Source organism: Drosophila bipectinata, chromosome XL (genome assembly GCF_030179905.1).
Source record: "Drosophila bipectinata strain 14024-0381.07 chromosome XL, DbipHiC1v2, whole genome shotgun sequence".
Taxonomy (NCBI): domain Eukaryota; kingdom Metazoa; phylum Arthropoda; class Insecta; order Diptera; family Drosophilidae; genus Drosophila; species Drosophila bipectinata.
The window spans coordinates 6139956-6155685 of NC_091734.1; the positions used below are offsets into that span (position 1 = coordinate 6139956).

At 45.6% G+C, this 15730-nt stretch overlaps 3 protein-coding genes across 3 annotated transcripts; 2 read left to right on the top strand and 1 right to left on the bottom strand.

The window, feature by feature from the left end:
- Nucleotides 1-1424: 1424 nt before the first annotated feature.
- Nucleotides 1425-5480, top strand: LOC108124856 (O-acyltransferase like protein). Its single transcript, XM_043209894.2, has 10 exons — nt 1425-2666; nt 2726-2904; nt 2962-3170; nt 3236-3645; nt 3703-3782; nt 3841-3939; nt 4007-4263; nt 4321-4515; nt 4581-4750; nt 4873-5480. The coding sequence occupies exons 1-10, from the start codon at nt 1736-1738 to the stop codon at nt 5355-5357; spliced, it is 3015 nt and encodes a 1004-aa protein (XP_043065829.1). The 5' UTR covers nt 1425-1735; the 3' UTR covers nt 5358-5480.
- A 241-nt stretch (nt 5481-5721) lies between these two features.
- On the bottom strand, nt 5722-6681 carry LOC108124858 (uncharacterized). Its single transcript, XM_017240737.3, has one exon. It carries the CDS (start codon nt 6544-6546, stop codon nt 5923-5925), a length of 624 nt encoding a protein of 207 aa, XP_017096226.2. The 5' UTR covers nt 6547-6681; the 3' UTR covers nt 5722-5922.
- A 160-nt stretch (nt 6682-6841) lies between these two features.
- LOC108124853 (probable RNA-binding protein 19) lies at nt 6842-15661 on the top strand. The gene is made up of 4 exons (XM_017240728.3): nt 6842-7001; nt 7063-9368; nt 9430-9552; nt 15253-15661. Exons 1-4 carry the CDS (start codon nt 6966-6968, stop codon nt 15599-15601), a joined length of 2814 nt encoding a protein of 937 aa, XP_017096217.2. The 5' UTR covers nt 6842-6965; the 3' UTR covers nt 15602-15661.
- The last annotated feature ends 69 nt before the right edge of the window (nt 15662-15730 follow it).

Genomic DNA, 15730 nt, shown 5'->3' on the forward strand with positions numbered 1-15730 from the left:
CTCTTTTTTTTTATTATTTTTTCTATTGCAGTTTGCAGGTTTGCAGTTTATTTTTTTTTTGGTTTTTTTTTTGGTTTTTGTAACTTTGCTGTTTTCACTTGCAGTTGTCGGGTTTTTTGCGAGTGCATATAATGCCTACTGCTTGTTTGCTTTATTGCGCTTTTCCACATACACCACATACAGCATATACCAGTGGCTTCGTGGCTCCGAATCCGATTCCGAGTCCGAACTCCAATCCAATCTCCCAGAGCTTCAAACTCCCAGCCAAAACGTCGCTTGATCAGTTGCGGTTTTTACTTTCATCGGTTCGGTTGGTTGTTGGTTGGTTCATTGTTCATTGTCGGTTGTCGGTGTTTGTTGTCCGTTTGTTGACGGTTGTCGGTTGTCGATAGTCCGGCTAGCCCAACAATAAAACAAATCTCCAAAAAAAAAACAAATAAATATACAACGAAAGAAAAAACCCTCTAAAAAGTACAGAGCTTGTCCAGAAGAGACCAATCGGTTGGTTGGTTTTTGGGATTTTGTTGCTTTTCTTTACATTGGCGTGGTTTACGATTTTTTTTTTGGGGAATGTTTGTTTATTCAATTGCCACCCCGTTTCGTGTTTTTTGGGTAGGAGGATGAGGAAATGCTTCCCCAAAAAAAGAGACTACCAGCCTTTCACTTTTTTTTTCCAGAATCTGTGCGCTCTCCTGACCGAGAATTGCATAATTTTTTGTTTTTTTTTTCATGATTTGATATTGATACGAGTGGTTGAAGTGAAAAGTGATCAACTGGCCGAGGTAATAAAGATCATCGTCACTTCATCATCATCATCATCAGCATCACCATCATCGTGGGGACAAGACACGGAAGTTATATAAGCATCAATGATACCAATAACCTCCCGACGCGTCGGCATTTTCCAACCTGGGCCTGGACGGGGCCGGGCCGGGCCGAAGGCTCTGGCAACTACCGAGACTATCCAACTACCAAGTTACTAACTTATCGTCTTGGCAAGTTGCAGCCTTCGGCCGCGACCACGATGCGAGGCTATATGGTGGTGGTCCACAACACGTTTAACAAGTTTTTCACTCTTTTTGTCGGTTTTCAGGAAATTTTCGCAATTTTCCCCCCAAATGCTGCTTTTGCAGATCCAATTCAGATTCAATTGCATCCATCGGGTGCGGATGACGGTCTGGCCAAAAGAAGAGAAACAAATCACATCACAAATGGAGTCATAAACTAGAAAATATTATGTGTCCGATTACTATAGATAGAGGTGGTCTTACGAAGTGTCCTTATAGCTTGAATGAGATGATATATAGGGGTAGATGAGGGAGTTATGCCTATAGGGGGAGATATCTTAAGAGATAGAGTCTTTATAGAGAGGGTTCTTAGGGTTAAAGAACCCCAACTGATTCCAATTACCATTCCAGGTAGTAGAGGTATACCGCATCCGAATCACGTCCATGAATCCGAACCGATCCCCCTGGTTAGGTGGAAACTGAGATCGCGACACAATGACAAGGTCGGAGCACACCCGAGGAGTCAACTGTGCCCACTGGCGGGTTAGCCAACAGAATACATAAGACAGAGACAATGCATGGCCGCGATTAGCCCGGAAAAGATCTGTACCAGAAGAGATTCCAGAAGCTAGAAGAGAGAGAGAGAGAGCCCCAGAACCACACAAAGGATCCCTCCAACATAGCCAGAGAGAGTCATAAGGACAAGATACGGTTACTTAGGCTTTCCAATGAAGCCCCACTTTTGGATGATATTGTCCGGCTTCCTGCTCGCGCTGCTGCATCCTGTGACCTCGAATGGAACCCAGGCAGAGGCTCTGCATGGTGGGCGACAGGATGGTTTCCCGGCCAGGACCAATAACATCACTATACTTCATGAGGTGGCAACGGAAACCGAACCACCACTCACCCTAAACACCCATGAGGTTCTGCCACTGAAACCGCTGAAGAAGAAACCCTACTTGCCTCTGGAGAAGATCCTGCCCAGCATCGAGTATGTGAAGCCACCGCATCCGCTCAAGGACTACGAACTGCATCCGGTCACGTTCGATTTTAATCTGGGGGACCTGGAGGATCTGGAGCATGAGGTGATCAAGAAGGGTGACCTCACCAGCCAGGAGCAGCATGTCCTGGCCGGGGATTCTTCTGCCCCCATAGATGATGACTTTAGACCCTCCTCCGCCGTCAATCCGGACGAGAATGAAACGGTGCTGGTGGACATCGGAGACCTCTCCACAGAGCCCACCACATCCACCCTGCCGGGGACGACGACTGCCTCCGTTAGCAGCCCAGCCTCCACCTCAACGCCCACCACTCACATCCTGAAGATCCTGCGGAGCAACAAGCCCCAAGTGGCTGGCAAATCTGGCAGGGATTCGCTGAAGCAAAAGGACGAGGACGACATGCAGCTGAAGACCCTGGGCAGCACCATCAACAGCATCAGTCGGTATCTGGGGGCCAATGCCACCGGGAGTGCTGGAAACGGCAGCATGGCCGAGAGTCTCTATGGCCAGGCCAACTACTTCCAGATAGTGGCCAACCTGTATGACCACTTCTACTGGCAGATAGCCGAGATAAGGACGCGGGTGAGGACGAACTGTGGCCTGGAGATGCAGGCCTATCTCACGGCCTTGCACTCCAGCCTGGAGTGGGCTCAGAAGGGTAGGATATCCCTCAATCTCTCGGAGGACTTTAATCCTTATTTGAACTCTACTTTCCAGCCTATGACTCCTCCGGCCGGTATCGGGGACAGTTGCTCTTTGGGAACGACAAGTGGCTGGGCCAGTTATCCTTCTGCTACGAACTCAATCGCCAGGACTCGCAGCTGGAGCGCAAGCACTTTGATTTGGAATTCTATGTGGCCGATGTGGCCCTCCATATGCCCAGACTTAATAGATCGGTGGGTTTCCCCTTAAAAATATCCTGGATATCCTTTTCTAATCCCATTCTCTTTCAGATGCTTTTGAGTCTAGGGGAGTGCCTGCCCAAATCCTGCTCTGCCCACGATGTCCAGTCGATACTCTCCCTGGATCCCTATGCCAGAATGCTGACTGTCCTGGGGGCACACAACACCTCGGTGCAGCAGCCTCCGCTCCAGGTCCTGCACGTGCGCACTGTGCCAGGACTCTACAGTCACTGGCGGCAGCTGAAGTTCCAGGTATTCATGTAAGTCTTTGGCCATCAGCCTGTCCAGGAAGATCCTTATCTAATGTCTTTGTTATCCTCCGTAGTAGCTTTATGCTCACCCTATTACTTGTGGTCCTGGTGGCCTCCTATTACCAGCTCAAGATCGACGAACGCCGCCTGGTGGTGGCTCCCATTGCTGCCATCAGCAGCGGGAAGTGCGACCTCGGCACCACGGCCTCCTCCAAGAATGGCGGCTTCTACGGCAAGCCCTTCGAGCTCTTCCAGATGCGCCCCCTGGGCAGCACCAATAGCCTGGCCGACGGCACGCACAGTCCTTGCGAAATGGATGTGAATGGAAATCGGCACTCCACGGACATGGCGGAAACGAATAATGATCCGAATACCACGTCCACATCGGGTTCCATAACGGGCAAGTCCGAAATGACGGACTACCAGGTGGAGACTGGCAGCTGTGCCGGTGCGGCGGGCACCTACGAGGCAGAGCAGCCCATTGGTGAGAGTCCTTAGAGGTCCTTGGAGTTCAAATCTTATAGTTTATTCTATTCCTTAGCTCTTCATCAGCAGATCCTCCTGTGCTTTGCCTTGCAGACAAATGCCAAGGCCATCCTGAACATAGACAAGACCAAGGAGGTGAGTCTTGGTGATCTAATCCTGCGGCAGGTCCTTTAAGCTATTCTCTCTCTTGTAGACCCACACCTCCTGCCTACATGGCCTGCGTGTTTTTTCTGTTTTGTGGACCATGATGGTCCATACTTATCTGCAAATGTTTGCAATTGGCGAGAATAAGGCAAGTCCTTAGTTCTTAGTCCTTTTTAGTCCTTTTCTATATAATATTTGGTTATATATTTCATTAGTTTGAGCGCGTTATCACGGAGAGATCGTTCTGGTATCAGGTGATCGGCAATGCCACCTTCTCGGTGGACTCGTTCTTCTTCATCAGCGGTCTTCTGGTCACCCTGCTCTACCTCAAACAGGATCGCAAATGTCCTGGCGAGCCGTGTACGTTTGTGAAGCGCAGCTTCCTGGAGACCCTAATGATGTTACTCTACCGATACTTGCGCCTAACTCCGGTTTATTTATTTGTGGTCATCTTTAATGACTTTGCAGTGAGGTTAGTGCTTCTATAGAAGTCTCTTAGAAGTTTTTAGATTCTTATACTGTCTTCCAGACAAGGACTCGATTCTTCAGTGTTCCAACCAGCCAAAATCGAGCACAACACCTGCCGCATCTACTGGTGGCGTAATATCCTTTATATCAACAACTTCTTCCCCCAGCAGGAGATGTGTATGATGTGGAGCTGGTACATGGCCAATGAGATGCAGTTCTATATTATGGCCGCTTTGCTGTTGGCCTTGGCCAGAAGGTTTGTTTTCTTAACTTATATTTCTTAACTTAAAAATTATATATATTTTTGTTATTTTTTTTAAGATATTTCAAAGCTGTGGCTCTCACACTGATGGTCTTTCTGATCAGCTCTTGGAGCCTTTCGGGCATTATTTCCTTGCAACATCATTACAACCACAAGGTGGCCTTGCCCTTCGAGTCCTTTGACTTTCTTTATGACAAGCCCTGGCAGAGAGTGGGCTCTTATATAGTGGGTGAGTCTAGAAGATTCTTTAAATATTATTACACAGAATCCTTCAAACAGCAGCCTCCCATCATCCTTGTTGGTCCTCCCATTCAATACTCATTCCCCTCCTATCCTTCATCCTTTTTCCAGGCATGCTGGCCGGCTATATCCTCTACAAGGTCAAGACCCCGCCACCGGTTTCCAAACGCCTCAATCTCTCCCTATGGACCGGCAGCCTGGCGGTTCTACTCGTTGTGGTCTTTGGCGTTTGGGAAGGACAACTGAGCGAAGTTAGCTCTGCTTTCTATGTGGGCGTGGCACACACCGCCTTCGGCTGCGGTCTGGTCTGGATCGTGTTGTCCTGCTGCTGGGGTCTGGCGCCCACAGTGAACGCCATCCTGTCGTATCGCGTCCTCTGGCCCCTGTCCCGTCTCACCTACTGCGCCTATCTGATCCATCCAATCATCATGTTCATCTGCTCCTCGCACATGAGTGGCACCGTCCACCTGAGCAATCCCCTCATCCTGACCCTGTTCCTGGGCAATGCCGTCGTATCCTTCGGCTCGGCCTTTGTCATTTCGGCCCTGTTCGAGGCGCCGGTCATTCGAATACTCAAGATCTGCTTCAAGAAGTGATCCAATAATTCCAGTCTAGTTTTGCTTTTTTTATTCAATGTTTTTTTTTTTGTCTAATTCATAATTATGAATATATTTTAGGAGTATAATAATATACTGTATATAATAGTATGCATATATTTTATATAATTATAGGGCGGTTCTAGAAATCCTTTGAAAATTCTTAAGGCCCTCCCTTATTTCCTATTCTTTTTTTATCCTTAAAGCTATAATATTTGACCTTTGACCTGGAACTGCCCTCATGTACAGTATATACACTATTTTTAAGGGGTCTTTCATGAGTGCGAGTGAAGTGTTTGAAAAATAAATGTTATCTACAAAATAAAAGGATATTATTTTCTTGCAAAAAAATTAAAACTATTAATTATAGAGATCGTTACTTAATCTTCTATTTAGTTTTAAAAATCCAAAAAAAAATATATGTATATTACAAAATCTACTTGAAAATTCGCTTTGCTGGAGCGCTGATTTGGCGGCGATGGGCCATCACTTCCACAACGATAATGAGCGCTATATGGACATGGCCATATATGGAGCCAGCCACAAGAGACGCTAGCAAAGGACTTTACTCCTTCACCGTCACACAACGCTCCGGATAGAGCAGCGACATCAACAGCTCCTCGGTGACCTCGATGGTTTTCACCGGCCCAGTCCCAGATCTCCCGGACATGGTGAAACTATTTGGCTTGATGTCGTGGTCGGTCAAACCGTAACCGGCATTGGTTAGATCTCGCTCCTCCTCGTCCAGCACAAAGTACAGGTCCCCAGCCAATTCCGATGAGAGATCATGACAGGGATGCAGAACCTTGATGGCGTCCCGTCGAAAGATCTGAACGGCCTGAGCCACTTGCTCGTTGACCCGCCGGCACTGCTCCAGCCGCTCGCCACCGGGAATGTTTTCCACCCGGGTGCACAGGGCTTCGTCCAGGCGCGAGAGCAGTCGCCGGAAGATGAAGCTGGCGTAGCGTTGGCGCTGCCGTTCGTTGAGCTGACGGCGTCGCAGGGAGCACGGCTGGAAGTAGGCGAATGCCAGGTATGCCATCAGCAGGATTTGCGACACAAGCGACAGGGCCAGGACGAAGAGCAGGGACTCCTCCTCGCAGGACAAAGACTCTTGTGGCCAGTCGGTCAGCGGCAGTGGGGTCACCCCCTCTGGCACGTATCTTGGCAGCATGGTCGTCCCGAGCATCACCACTGTTCCACCAAAGGATCACCGAGCGAGCTAGCTTCAGTCGACCGAAACGAAAGCGAGTCAAATTTCCGAAATTTCGATGTCGTAGGCGTTCCAGATGTTTGCCAACTGGCAATCATGATTTGAATGTCGTTGAAATCCAAATATTTATATTTTTAAACAGTTTTCAGTATTTCAATAATTTAACGCGCCAAATTTTAAATCCAACAAGTACTAAAAATACCCATCACTATTTTTGGTATTAATCCGATATATTCGTGACTATCGAATCGATAGTTCTATCGAAATACCGAAATATACCGCTTTTCAAAGCTTACCAACACTGTTAATACTGCGAATACACGTGCCGCGTGCGATTCGTAAACAAAATGCAGGTCTATTAAAATTGCGTAAAAACCTGGAAATTTAGTGCAAAAATGTCTCGCATTATAGTTAAACAGTTGCCCAAGCATGTGAGTATAGTAATTAATTAGATTGATCAAGTTAAAATAACTTTTAGAACTTAAACGGCAGATCACAGAGGAGAAACTGCGCCAAATCTTTGGGGCTCAGGGAACTATCACTGATCTGCAGTTGAAATACACACCAGATGGAAAATTTCGGCAATTCTGCTTTGTTGGCTACAGTACCGAGGATGAGGCACAGGCAGCCATTAAACATTTCGACAACACCTGCATCCAAACGAGCCGCGTGCGCGTGGAATCGTGCGCCGCTTTGGGCAGTGAGGCGAAGCCCCAGTCATGGAGCAAGTATGCAAAGGACAGCAAGAAGAACCAGGATAAGCTGAAAGCAGAAGAGGCTGCAGCAGCGGCGGCAGAGAAAGCCAAGGAGAAACTAAAGAAGAGCAAGGAGAAGAAGACGAACAAGGTGGACGAGATTATAGGCAAGCACAAGGATGATCCAGAGTTCCAAGAGTTTCTGCAGGCACACGACAAGTCGCGCACCCTTTGGGGCAACGACATGAACCTAAACGAAGGGCCAGACGATGACAAGGATGATGAAGATGAAGAGGGTGATGACGGATCGCCAGCTGGCCGAGATGATAGTGGGGTGGATGCCGATACAAGTGATGCGGAAGAGGACGATGACCACGAGGAGCAAGAGGAGGAGGAAGAAGCAGAAAAACTGGCCGAGAAGCCCATCAGTGATCTGGAGTACATGAGGTCACTGATGGAGGGCAAGTCCTCGGAAACGAAAGCCAAAACGCCAGCCACCAAGAAGACCAAAGCTGACAAATCAAATCTAGAACTGTTCACCATCAAAATCCACAATGTGCCGTACAACACGAAGCGCCAGGAGGTGCTCAAGTTCTTCAAGCCACAGAAGCCCTATTCCGTTCGATTGCCGAGCAAAGTGCATGGCTTCTGCTATGTGGGATTCAAGACGGAGAAGGACATGGCCAAGGCCATGCTTAAGAACAAGAGTTTCATCAAGGGCAAGCAGGTGTTCTTCTCCGACTTTACCGAGAAGAACAAGGTGACGAAAGCCACAAAAGCCGGACTGCCAGCGCCGGCGTCTGCGAGTTCTGAATCGTCGGGAAATGCCAAATGGAAACACCAGCAGGATAATCTCTCCAAAGAGGACGACATCTCTGAATCAGGGCGGATATTCTTCAGGAACCTGGCGTACACCACAACGGAAGAGGAGCTGCAGAAGCTGTTCGAGCAATTCGGTCCAGTGGTGGAGGTCAGTCTCCCCGTCGACAAGCTAACCCGCAAGATCAAGGGCTTCGGCACTGTGACCTACATGATGCCGGAGCATGCCCTCAAGGCGTTCAACGCACTGGATGGCACCGACTTCCATGGTCGGCTGTTGCATCTGCTGCCTGGCAAGGATATCGAGAAGAAGGATCCCCAAGACGACCTCGACGAGAACGATGCCAGTCTGTCCTTTAAGCAGAAGAAGGCACTGAAGCTGAAGAAGAATGCCCAGAAGCCGATTGGCTGGAATACACTCTTCCTGGGTGCCAATGCCGTGGCGGATCTTCTGGCCAAGCAGTTCAAGACCTCAAAGGAGCAGATCCTGGACACCAGTGGCGGTGGCAGTGGTGCTGCTGTTCGGCTGGCGCTGGGAGAGACCCAGATCGTCATCGAGATGAAGAGATTCCTGGAGGAGGAGGGCGTGCGACTGAGTGCCTTTGATGAGCCAGCTAAGAAGCGCTCCAACACTGTGATACTGGCCAAGAATCTGCCGGCGGCCACAGAGATAGCCGAGCTGACGCCGATCTTCAGTCGCTTCGGTCCCATTGGCAGGATCGTGCTCCCACCTAGCGGCGTTACGGCTCTCATCGAGTATTGTGATCCCTCCGAGGCGAGGCACGCCTTCAAGAAGCTGGCCTACAGCAAGTTCAAGACGGCGCCGCTCTACTTGGAATGGGCGCCGGAGCACGTGTTCACCAAAACCCTCAGTGGTGAAACGATTATTCCCAAGAGTGAGCCCAAGGAGGAGGAGCCCAAGGCCAAGGGCAAGGACAAGTCCAAGAAGGAGGAGAAGGAGAAGGAGGAAGAAAAACCAAAAGAACCCGAACCGGAAGATGCTCACGATGAACCCGAACCGGATACCACTCTGTTCCTGAGGAACCTCAATTTCAAGACCGTGAAAGAGACCGTGGAGAAGCATTTCCGGCACCTGGGCACCATACACACCCTGGAGATAGCCATGCGGAAGGATGCCCAGAATCCCTCCAATACGCATTCCCTCGGCTATGGCTTCATTCAGTTCAAGAAGGCTGCTGTGGCGGAGCATGTTCTCAAAAATATGCAACTCACCCACATAGACGGTAATCCTGTGGAGATCAAGCGCAGTGATCGTGTGCTCCAGTAAGTCATGGCTTTTGGAAGATCCCCACCTTCTAGAGGTAACTTATGATTGTCCTTTCAGGAGCCAAGACAACGAGGGCGCCCAACGGCGGCTGACTGCCCAGAAGAAACAAACTGGCACCAAGTTCCTGGTGCGGAACATACCCTTCCAGGCCACCTACCACGAAGTGAGGGATATCTTCAAGTGAGTACACGACCAAAAGTAGTTTCTTGTTATCCGATGTATGGCTCGAATATAGTGGATCCGGGAATATAGAAAAGAGGAGTGGGGGGTAAAGGATATTAGCTGAGGAAGGTATAAAGATATAAGATATCTATATATAGAATATAAAGATAAATGGTCTAGTTCCTGAGAGATCCAGAAGATCCTGAGAGATTCAGAAATATCCTAAAGTTCCAGAGAAATCCAGTAGTTCCTGAGAGATCCTGACCTTAAACCAAAAAGACCCCTTCAGGGATATACATAATCTCCCAAATCACACACCTCTTTGGGAGGTTCTTAGATTACCTCGATAGGAGTACTCCCTACAATATAATAGATATAAAAACTCTTTCCCTATCTCTTTATCGCAATATTCCTCCGATCTTAAAAAAAAACCCAGAATTATGAAAATATGATCCTTCCGAAGGCCATAACGTAGATGATAACCCTCCGATCCTCGAGAGGAATGCCCCAAAAGATTCCTAGAACCATTCTCCGCAATTCTGCATTAAAACCTGGAATTAAAATTATCGATCCAATTTTTTCAAAATTTTCTGATGGACCCCTTTGAAAATGGGGAAAATCACGAAATTCAAAAATATGGCTCTTGGGAAGGCTATATCTTGGCCGATATCCATCCGATTCTCAAGCGGAGTACCTTAATCGATTTGTGGATCGATTCTCCGTAGATTTGCATCAAAACCTGGAATTAAAATTTTCGATCCGATTTTTTCAAAATTTTCTGATGGACCCCCTATGAAAATGGGGAAAATCAAGAATCTCCAAAATAGGGCCCTTGGGAAGGCTATATCTTGGCCAATATCCATCCGATTCCTAAGCGGAGTACCTTAATCGATTTGTGGATCGATTCTCCGTAGATTTGCATTAAAACCTGGAATTAAAATTTTCGATCCGATTTTTTCAAAATTTTCTGATGGACCCCCTTCGAAAATGGGGAAAATCACGAAATTCGAAAATAGGGCCCTTGGGAAGGCTATATCTTGGCCGATATCCATCCGATTCCTAAGCGGAGTACCTTAATCGATTTGTGGATCGATTCTCCGTAGATTTGCATCAAAACCTCAAAATAAAATTTTCGATCCGATTTTTTCAAAATTTTCTGATGGACCCCCTATGAAAATGGGGAAAATCACGAAATTCGAAAATATAGTCCTTGGGAAGGCTATATCTTGGCCGATATCCATCCGATTCTCAAGCGGAGTACCTTAATCGATTTGTGGATCGATTCTCCGTAGATTTGCATTAAAACCTGGAATTAAAATTTCAGATCCCATTTTTTCAAAATTTTCTGATGGACCCCCTATGAAAATGGGGAAAATCACGAAATACCAAAATATGGCCCTTGGGAAGGCCATATCTTGGCCGATATCCATCCGATTCTCAAGCGGAGTACCTTAATGGATTCGTGAATCGATTCTCCGTAGATTTGCATTAAAACCTGGAATTAAAATTTCAGATCCCATTTTTTCAAAATTTTCTGATGGACCCCCTTCGAAAATGGGGAAAATCACGAAATACCAAAATATGGCTCTTGGGAAGGCTATATCTTGGCCGATATCCATCCGATTCTCAAGCGGAGTACCTTAATCGATTTTTGGATCGATTCTCCGTAGATTTGCATCAAAACCTGAAAATAAAATTTTCGATCCGATTTTTTCAAAATTTTCTGATGGACCCCCTATGAAAATGGGGAAAATCAAGAATCTCCAAAATAGGGCCCTTGGGAAGGCTATATCTTGGCCGATATCCATCCGATTCCTAAGCGGAGTACCTTAAAAGATTTGTGGATCGATTCTACGTAATTCTGCATCAAAACCTGAAAATAAAATTTTGGATCCGATTTTTTCAAAATTTTCTGATGGACCCCCTTCGAAAATGGGGAAAATCAAGAATCTCCAAAATAGGGCCCTTGGGAAGGCTATATCTTGGCCAATATCCATCCGATTCCTAAGCGGAGTACCTTAATCGATTTGTGGATCGATTCTCCGTAGATTTGCATCAAAACCTGGAATTAAAATTTTCGATCCGATTTTTTCAAAATTTTCTGATGGACCCCCTTCGAAAATGGGGAAAATCACGAAATTCGAAAATAGGGCCCTTGGGAAGGCTATATCTTGGCCGATATCCATCCGATTCCTAAGCGGAGTACCTTAATCGATTTGTGGATCGATTCTCCGTAGATTTGCATCAAAACCTCAAAATAAAATTTTCGATCCGATTTTTTCAAAATTTTCTGATGGACCCCCTTCGAAAATGGGGAAAATCACTAAATTCGAAAATAGGGCCCTTGGGAAGGCTATATCTTGGCCGATATCCATCCGATTCTCAAGCGGAGTACCTTAATCGATTTGTGGATCGATTCTCCGTAGATTTGCATTAAAACCTGGAATTAAAATTTCAGATCCCATTTTTTCAAAATTTTCTGATGGACCCCCTATGAAAATGGGGAAAATCACGAAATACCAAAATATGGCCCTTGGGAAGGCCATATCTTGGCCGATATCCATCCGATTCTCAAGCGGAGTACCTTAATCGATTTGTGGATCGATTCTCCGTAGATTTGCATTAAAACCTGGAATTAAAATTTCAGATCCCATTTTTTCAAAATTTTCTGATGGACCCCCTTCGAAAATGGGGAAAATCACGAAATACCAAAATATGGCTCTTGGGAAGGCTATATCTTGGCCGATATCCATCCGATTCTCAAGCGGAGTACCTTAATCGATTTGTGGATCGATTCTCCGTAGATTTGCATCAAAACCTTAAAATAAAATTTTCGATCCGATTTTTTCAAAATTTTCTGATGGACCCCCTTTGAAAATGGGGAAAATCACGAAATTCAAAAATATGGCTCTTGGGAAGGCTATATCTTGGCCGATATCCATCCGATTCTCAAGCGGAGTACCTTAATCGATTTGTGGATCGATTCTCCGTAGATTTGCATTAAAACCTGGAATTAAAATTTCAGATCCCATTTTTTCAAAATTTTCTGATGGACCCCCTTCGAAAATGGGGAAAATCACGAAATTCGAAAATAGGGCCCTTGGGAAGGCTATATCTTGGCCGATATCCATCCGATTCCTAAGCGGAGTACCTTAATCGATTTGTGGATCGATTCTCCGTAGATTTGCATCAAAACCTCAAAATAAAATTTTCGATCCGATTTTTTCAAAATTTTCTGATGGACCCCCTTCGAAAATGGGGAAAATCACTAAATTCGAAAATAGGGCCCTTGGGAAGGCTATATCTTGGCCGATATCCATCCGATTCTCAAGCGGAGTACCTTAATCGATTTGTGGATCGATTCTCCGTAGATTTGCATTAAAACCTGGAATTAAAATTTCAGATCCCATTTTTTCAAAATTTTCTGATGGACCCCCTATGAAAATGGGGAAAATCACGAAATACCAAAATATGGCCCTTGGGAAGGCCATATCTTGGCCGATATCCATCCGATTCTCAAGCGGAGTACCTTAATCGATTTGTGGATCGATTCTCCGTAGATTTGCATTAAAACCTGGAATTAAAATTTTCGATCCGATTTTTTCAAAATTTTCTGATGGACCCCCTATGAAAATGGGGAAAATCAAGAATCTCCAAAATAGGGCCCTTGGGAAGGCTATATCTTGGCCAATATCCATCCGATTCCTAAGCGGAGTACCTTAATCGATTTGTGGATCGATTCTCCGTAGATTTGCATCAAAACCTCAAAATAAAATTTTCGATCCGATTTTTTCAAAATTTTCTGATGGACCCCCTTTGAAAATGGGGAAAATCACGAAATTCAAAAATATGGCTCTTGGGAAGGCTATATCTTGGCCGATATCCATCCGATTCTCAAGCGGAGTACCTTAATCGATTTGTGGATCGATTCTCCGTAGATTTGCATTAAAACCTGGAATTAAAATTTCAGATCCCATTTTTTCAAAATTTTCTGATGGACCCCCTTCGAAAATGGGGAAAATCACGAAATTCGAAAATAGGGCCCTTGGGAAGGCTATATCTTGGCCGATATCCATCCGATTCCTAAGCGGAGTACCTTAATCGATTTGTGGATCGATTCTCCGTAGATTTGCATCAAAACCTCAAAATAAAATTTTCGATCCGATTTTTTCAAAATTTTCTGATGGACCCCCTTCGAAAATGGGGAAAATCACTAAATTCGAAAATAGGGCCCTTGGGAAGGCTATATCTTGGCCGATATCCATCCGATTCTCAAGCGGAGTACCTTAATCGATTTGTGGATCGATTCTCCGTAGATTTGCATTAAAACCTGGAATTAAAATTTCAGATCCCATTTTTTCAAAATTTTCTGATGGACCCCCTATGAAAATGGGGAAAATCACGAAATACCAAAATATGGCCCTTGGGAAGGCCATATCTTGGCCGATATCCATCCGATTCTCAAGCGGAGTACCTTAATCGATTTGTGGATCGATTCTCCGTAGATTTGCATTAAAACCTGGAATTAAAATTTTCGATCCGATTTTTTCAAAATTTTCTGATGGACCCCCTATGAAAATGGGGAAAATCAAGAATCTCCAAAATAGGGCCCTTGGGAAGGCTATATCTTGGCCAATATCCATCCGATTCCTAAGCGGAGTACCTTAATCGATTTGTGGATCGATTCTCCGTAGATTTGCATCAAAACCTCAAAATAAAATTTTCGATCCGATTTTTTCAAAATTTTCTGATGGACCCCCTATGAAAATGGGGAAAATCACGAAATTCGAAAATATAGTCCTTGGGAAGGCTATATCTTGGCCAATATCCATCCGATTCCTAAGCGGAGTACCTTAATCGATTTGTGGATCGATTCTCCGTAGATTTGCATTAAAACCTGGAATTAAAATTTCAGATCCTATTTTTTCAAAATTAAAATCCCCCTTTGAAAATGGGGAAAATCACGAAATTCAAAAATATGGCTCTTGGGAAGGCTATATCTTGGCCGATATCCATCCGATTCTCAAGCGGAGTACCTTAATCGATTTGTGGATCGATTCTCCGTAGATTTGCATTAAAACCTGGAATTAAAATTTCAGATCCGATTTTTTCAAAATTTTCTGATGGACCCCCTATGAAAATGGGGAAAATCAAGAATCTCCAAAATAGGGCCCTTGGGAAGGCTATATCTTGGCCAATATCCATCCGACTCTCAAGCGGAGTACCTTAATCGATTTGTGGATCGATTCTCCGTAGATTTGCATTAAAACCTGAAAATAAAATTTTCGATCCGATTTTTTCAAAATTTTCTGATGACCCCCTTCGAAAATGGGGAAAATCAAGAATCTCCAAAATAGGGCCCTTGGGAAGGCTACATCTTGGCCGATATCCATCCGATTCTCAAGCGGAGTACCTTAATGGATTCGTGGATCAATTCTCCGTAGATTTGCATCAAAACCTGGAATTAAAAATTCAGATCCGATTTTTTCAAAATTTTTTTTAAAAATGGGTACAGCGAGGGGGCATGAAAGTTGATTCTCCCAAGGATTTATGTTAGGAAATATGTGTCGGATCCTTCAGCGGAGTACTTCAAACGCTTTATAGTTCGAGAGCCCAGCATCCTGCAGCAGAAACGATCCGCTGAAGCTTCAGCGGCTTCAGCAAAGAGTGTCTGTGGACAACACTAACGATGAGATTCCGGGTGATATTGTATTTCAGAGCCTTTGGCGAGCTACGATCCCTGCGAATTCCCAAGAAGGCAACCTCTGGAGCTGGCGGAGAAACGCATCGAGGCTTTGGTTTCGTGGACTATATGAGCAAGGCGGAGGCGAAGCGAGCGTTTGAGGCCGTCAGTGCCAGTACCCATTTGTACGGTCGCCGTCTGGTCCTGGAGTGGAGTGCCAACGATGATGGACAGGATGTGGAGGAGCTGCGCAAGCGGACGGCTGCCAAGTTCGGCCAGAGCCAGGCCGCAACGGATGCCAAGCGAAGCCGGAAAGCCTTCTTCGATGTGGATGGCAATATGATAAAGGCTGCCGGCGAGGATGAAGATGAGGAGGACGAATAGTGTTCCATCCAGATTAGTGTGAAGGATGAAATGTATAAAGTAGATGAGTTATGTAATATAAATTATAATTTTTTTTTAAAAACAAAACCAAGGGGGGTTTTATTATACTTTATATATGGTCTTTAATTC

Coding starts and splice junctions, on each gene's coding strand:
- LOC108124858 (XM_017240737.3), bottom strand. CDS start 6,546: ATGCTCGGGACGACCATGCTGCCAAGATACGTGCCAGAGGGGGTGACC.
- LOC108124856 (XM_043209894.2), top strand. CDS start 1,736: ATGAAGCCCCACTTTTGGATGATATTGTCCGGCTTCCTGCTCGCGCTG. Junction 3,171..3,235: donor CTGAAGTTCCAGGTATTCAT/GTAAGTCTTTGG, acceptor TATCCTCCGTAG/TAGCTTTATGCTCACCCTAT. Junction 4,751..4,872: donor AGTGGGCTCTTATATAGTGG/GTGAGTCTAGAA, acceptor TCCTTTTTCCAG/GCATGCTGGCCGGCTATATC.
- LOC108124853 (XM_017240728.3), top strand. CDS start 6,966: ATGTCTCGCATTATAGTTAAACAGTTGCCCAAGCAT. Junction 7,002..7,062: donor TTAAACAGTTGCCCAAGCAT/GTGAGTATAGTA, acceptor CTTAAACGGCAG/ATCACAGAGGAGAAACTGCG. Junction 9,553..15,252: donor GAAGTGAGGGATATCTTCAA/GTGAGTACACGA, acceptor ATTGTATTTCAG/AGCCTTTGGCGAGCTACGAT.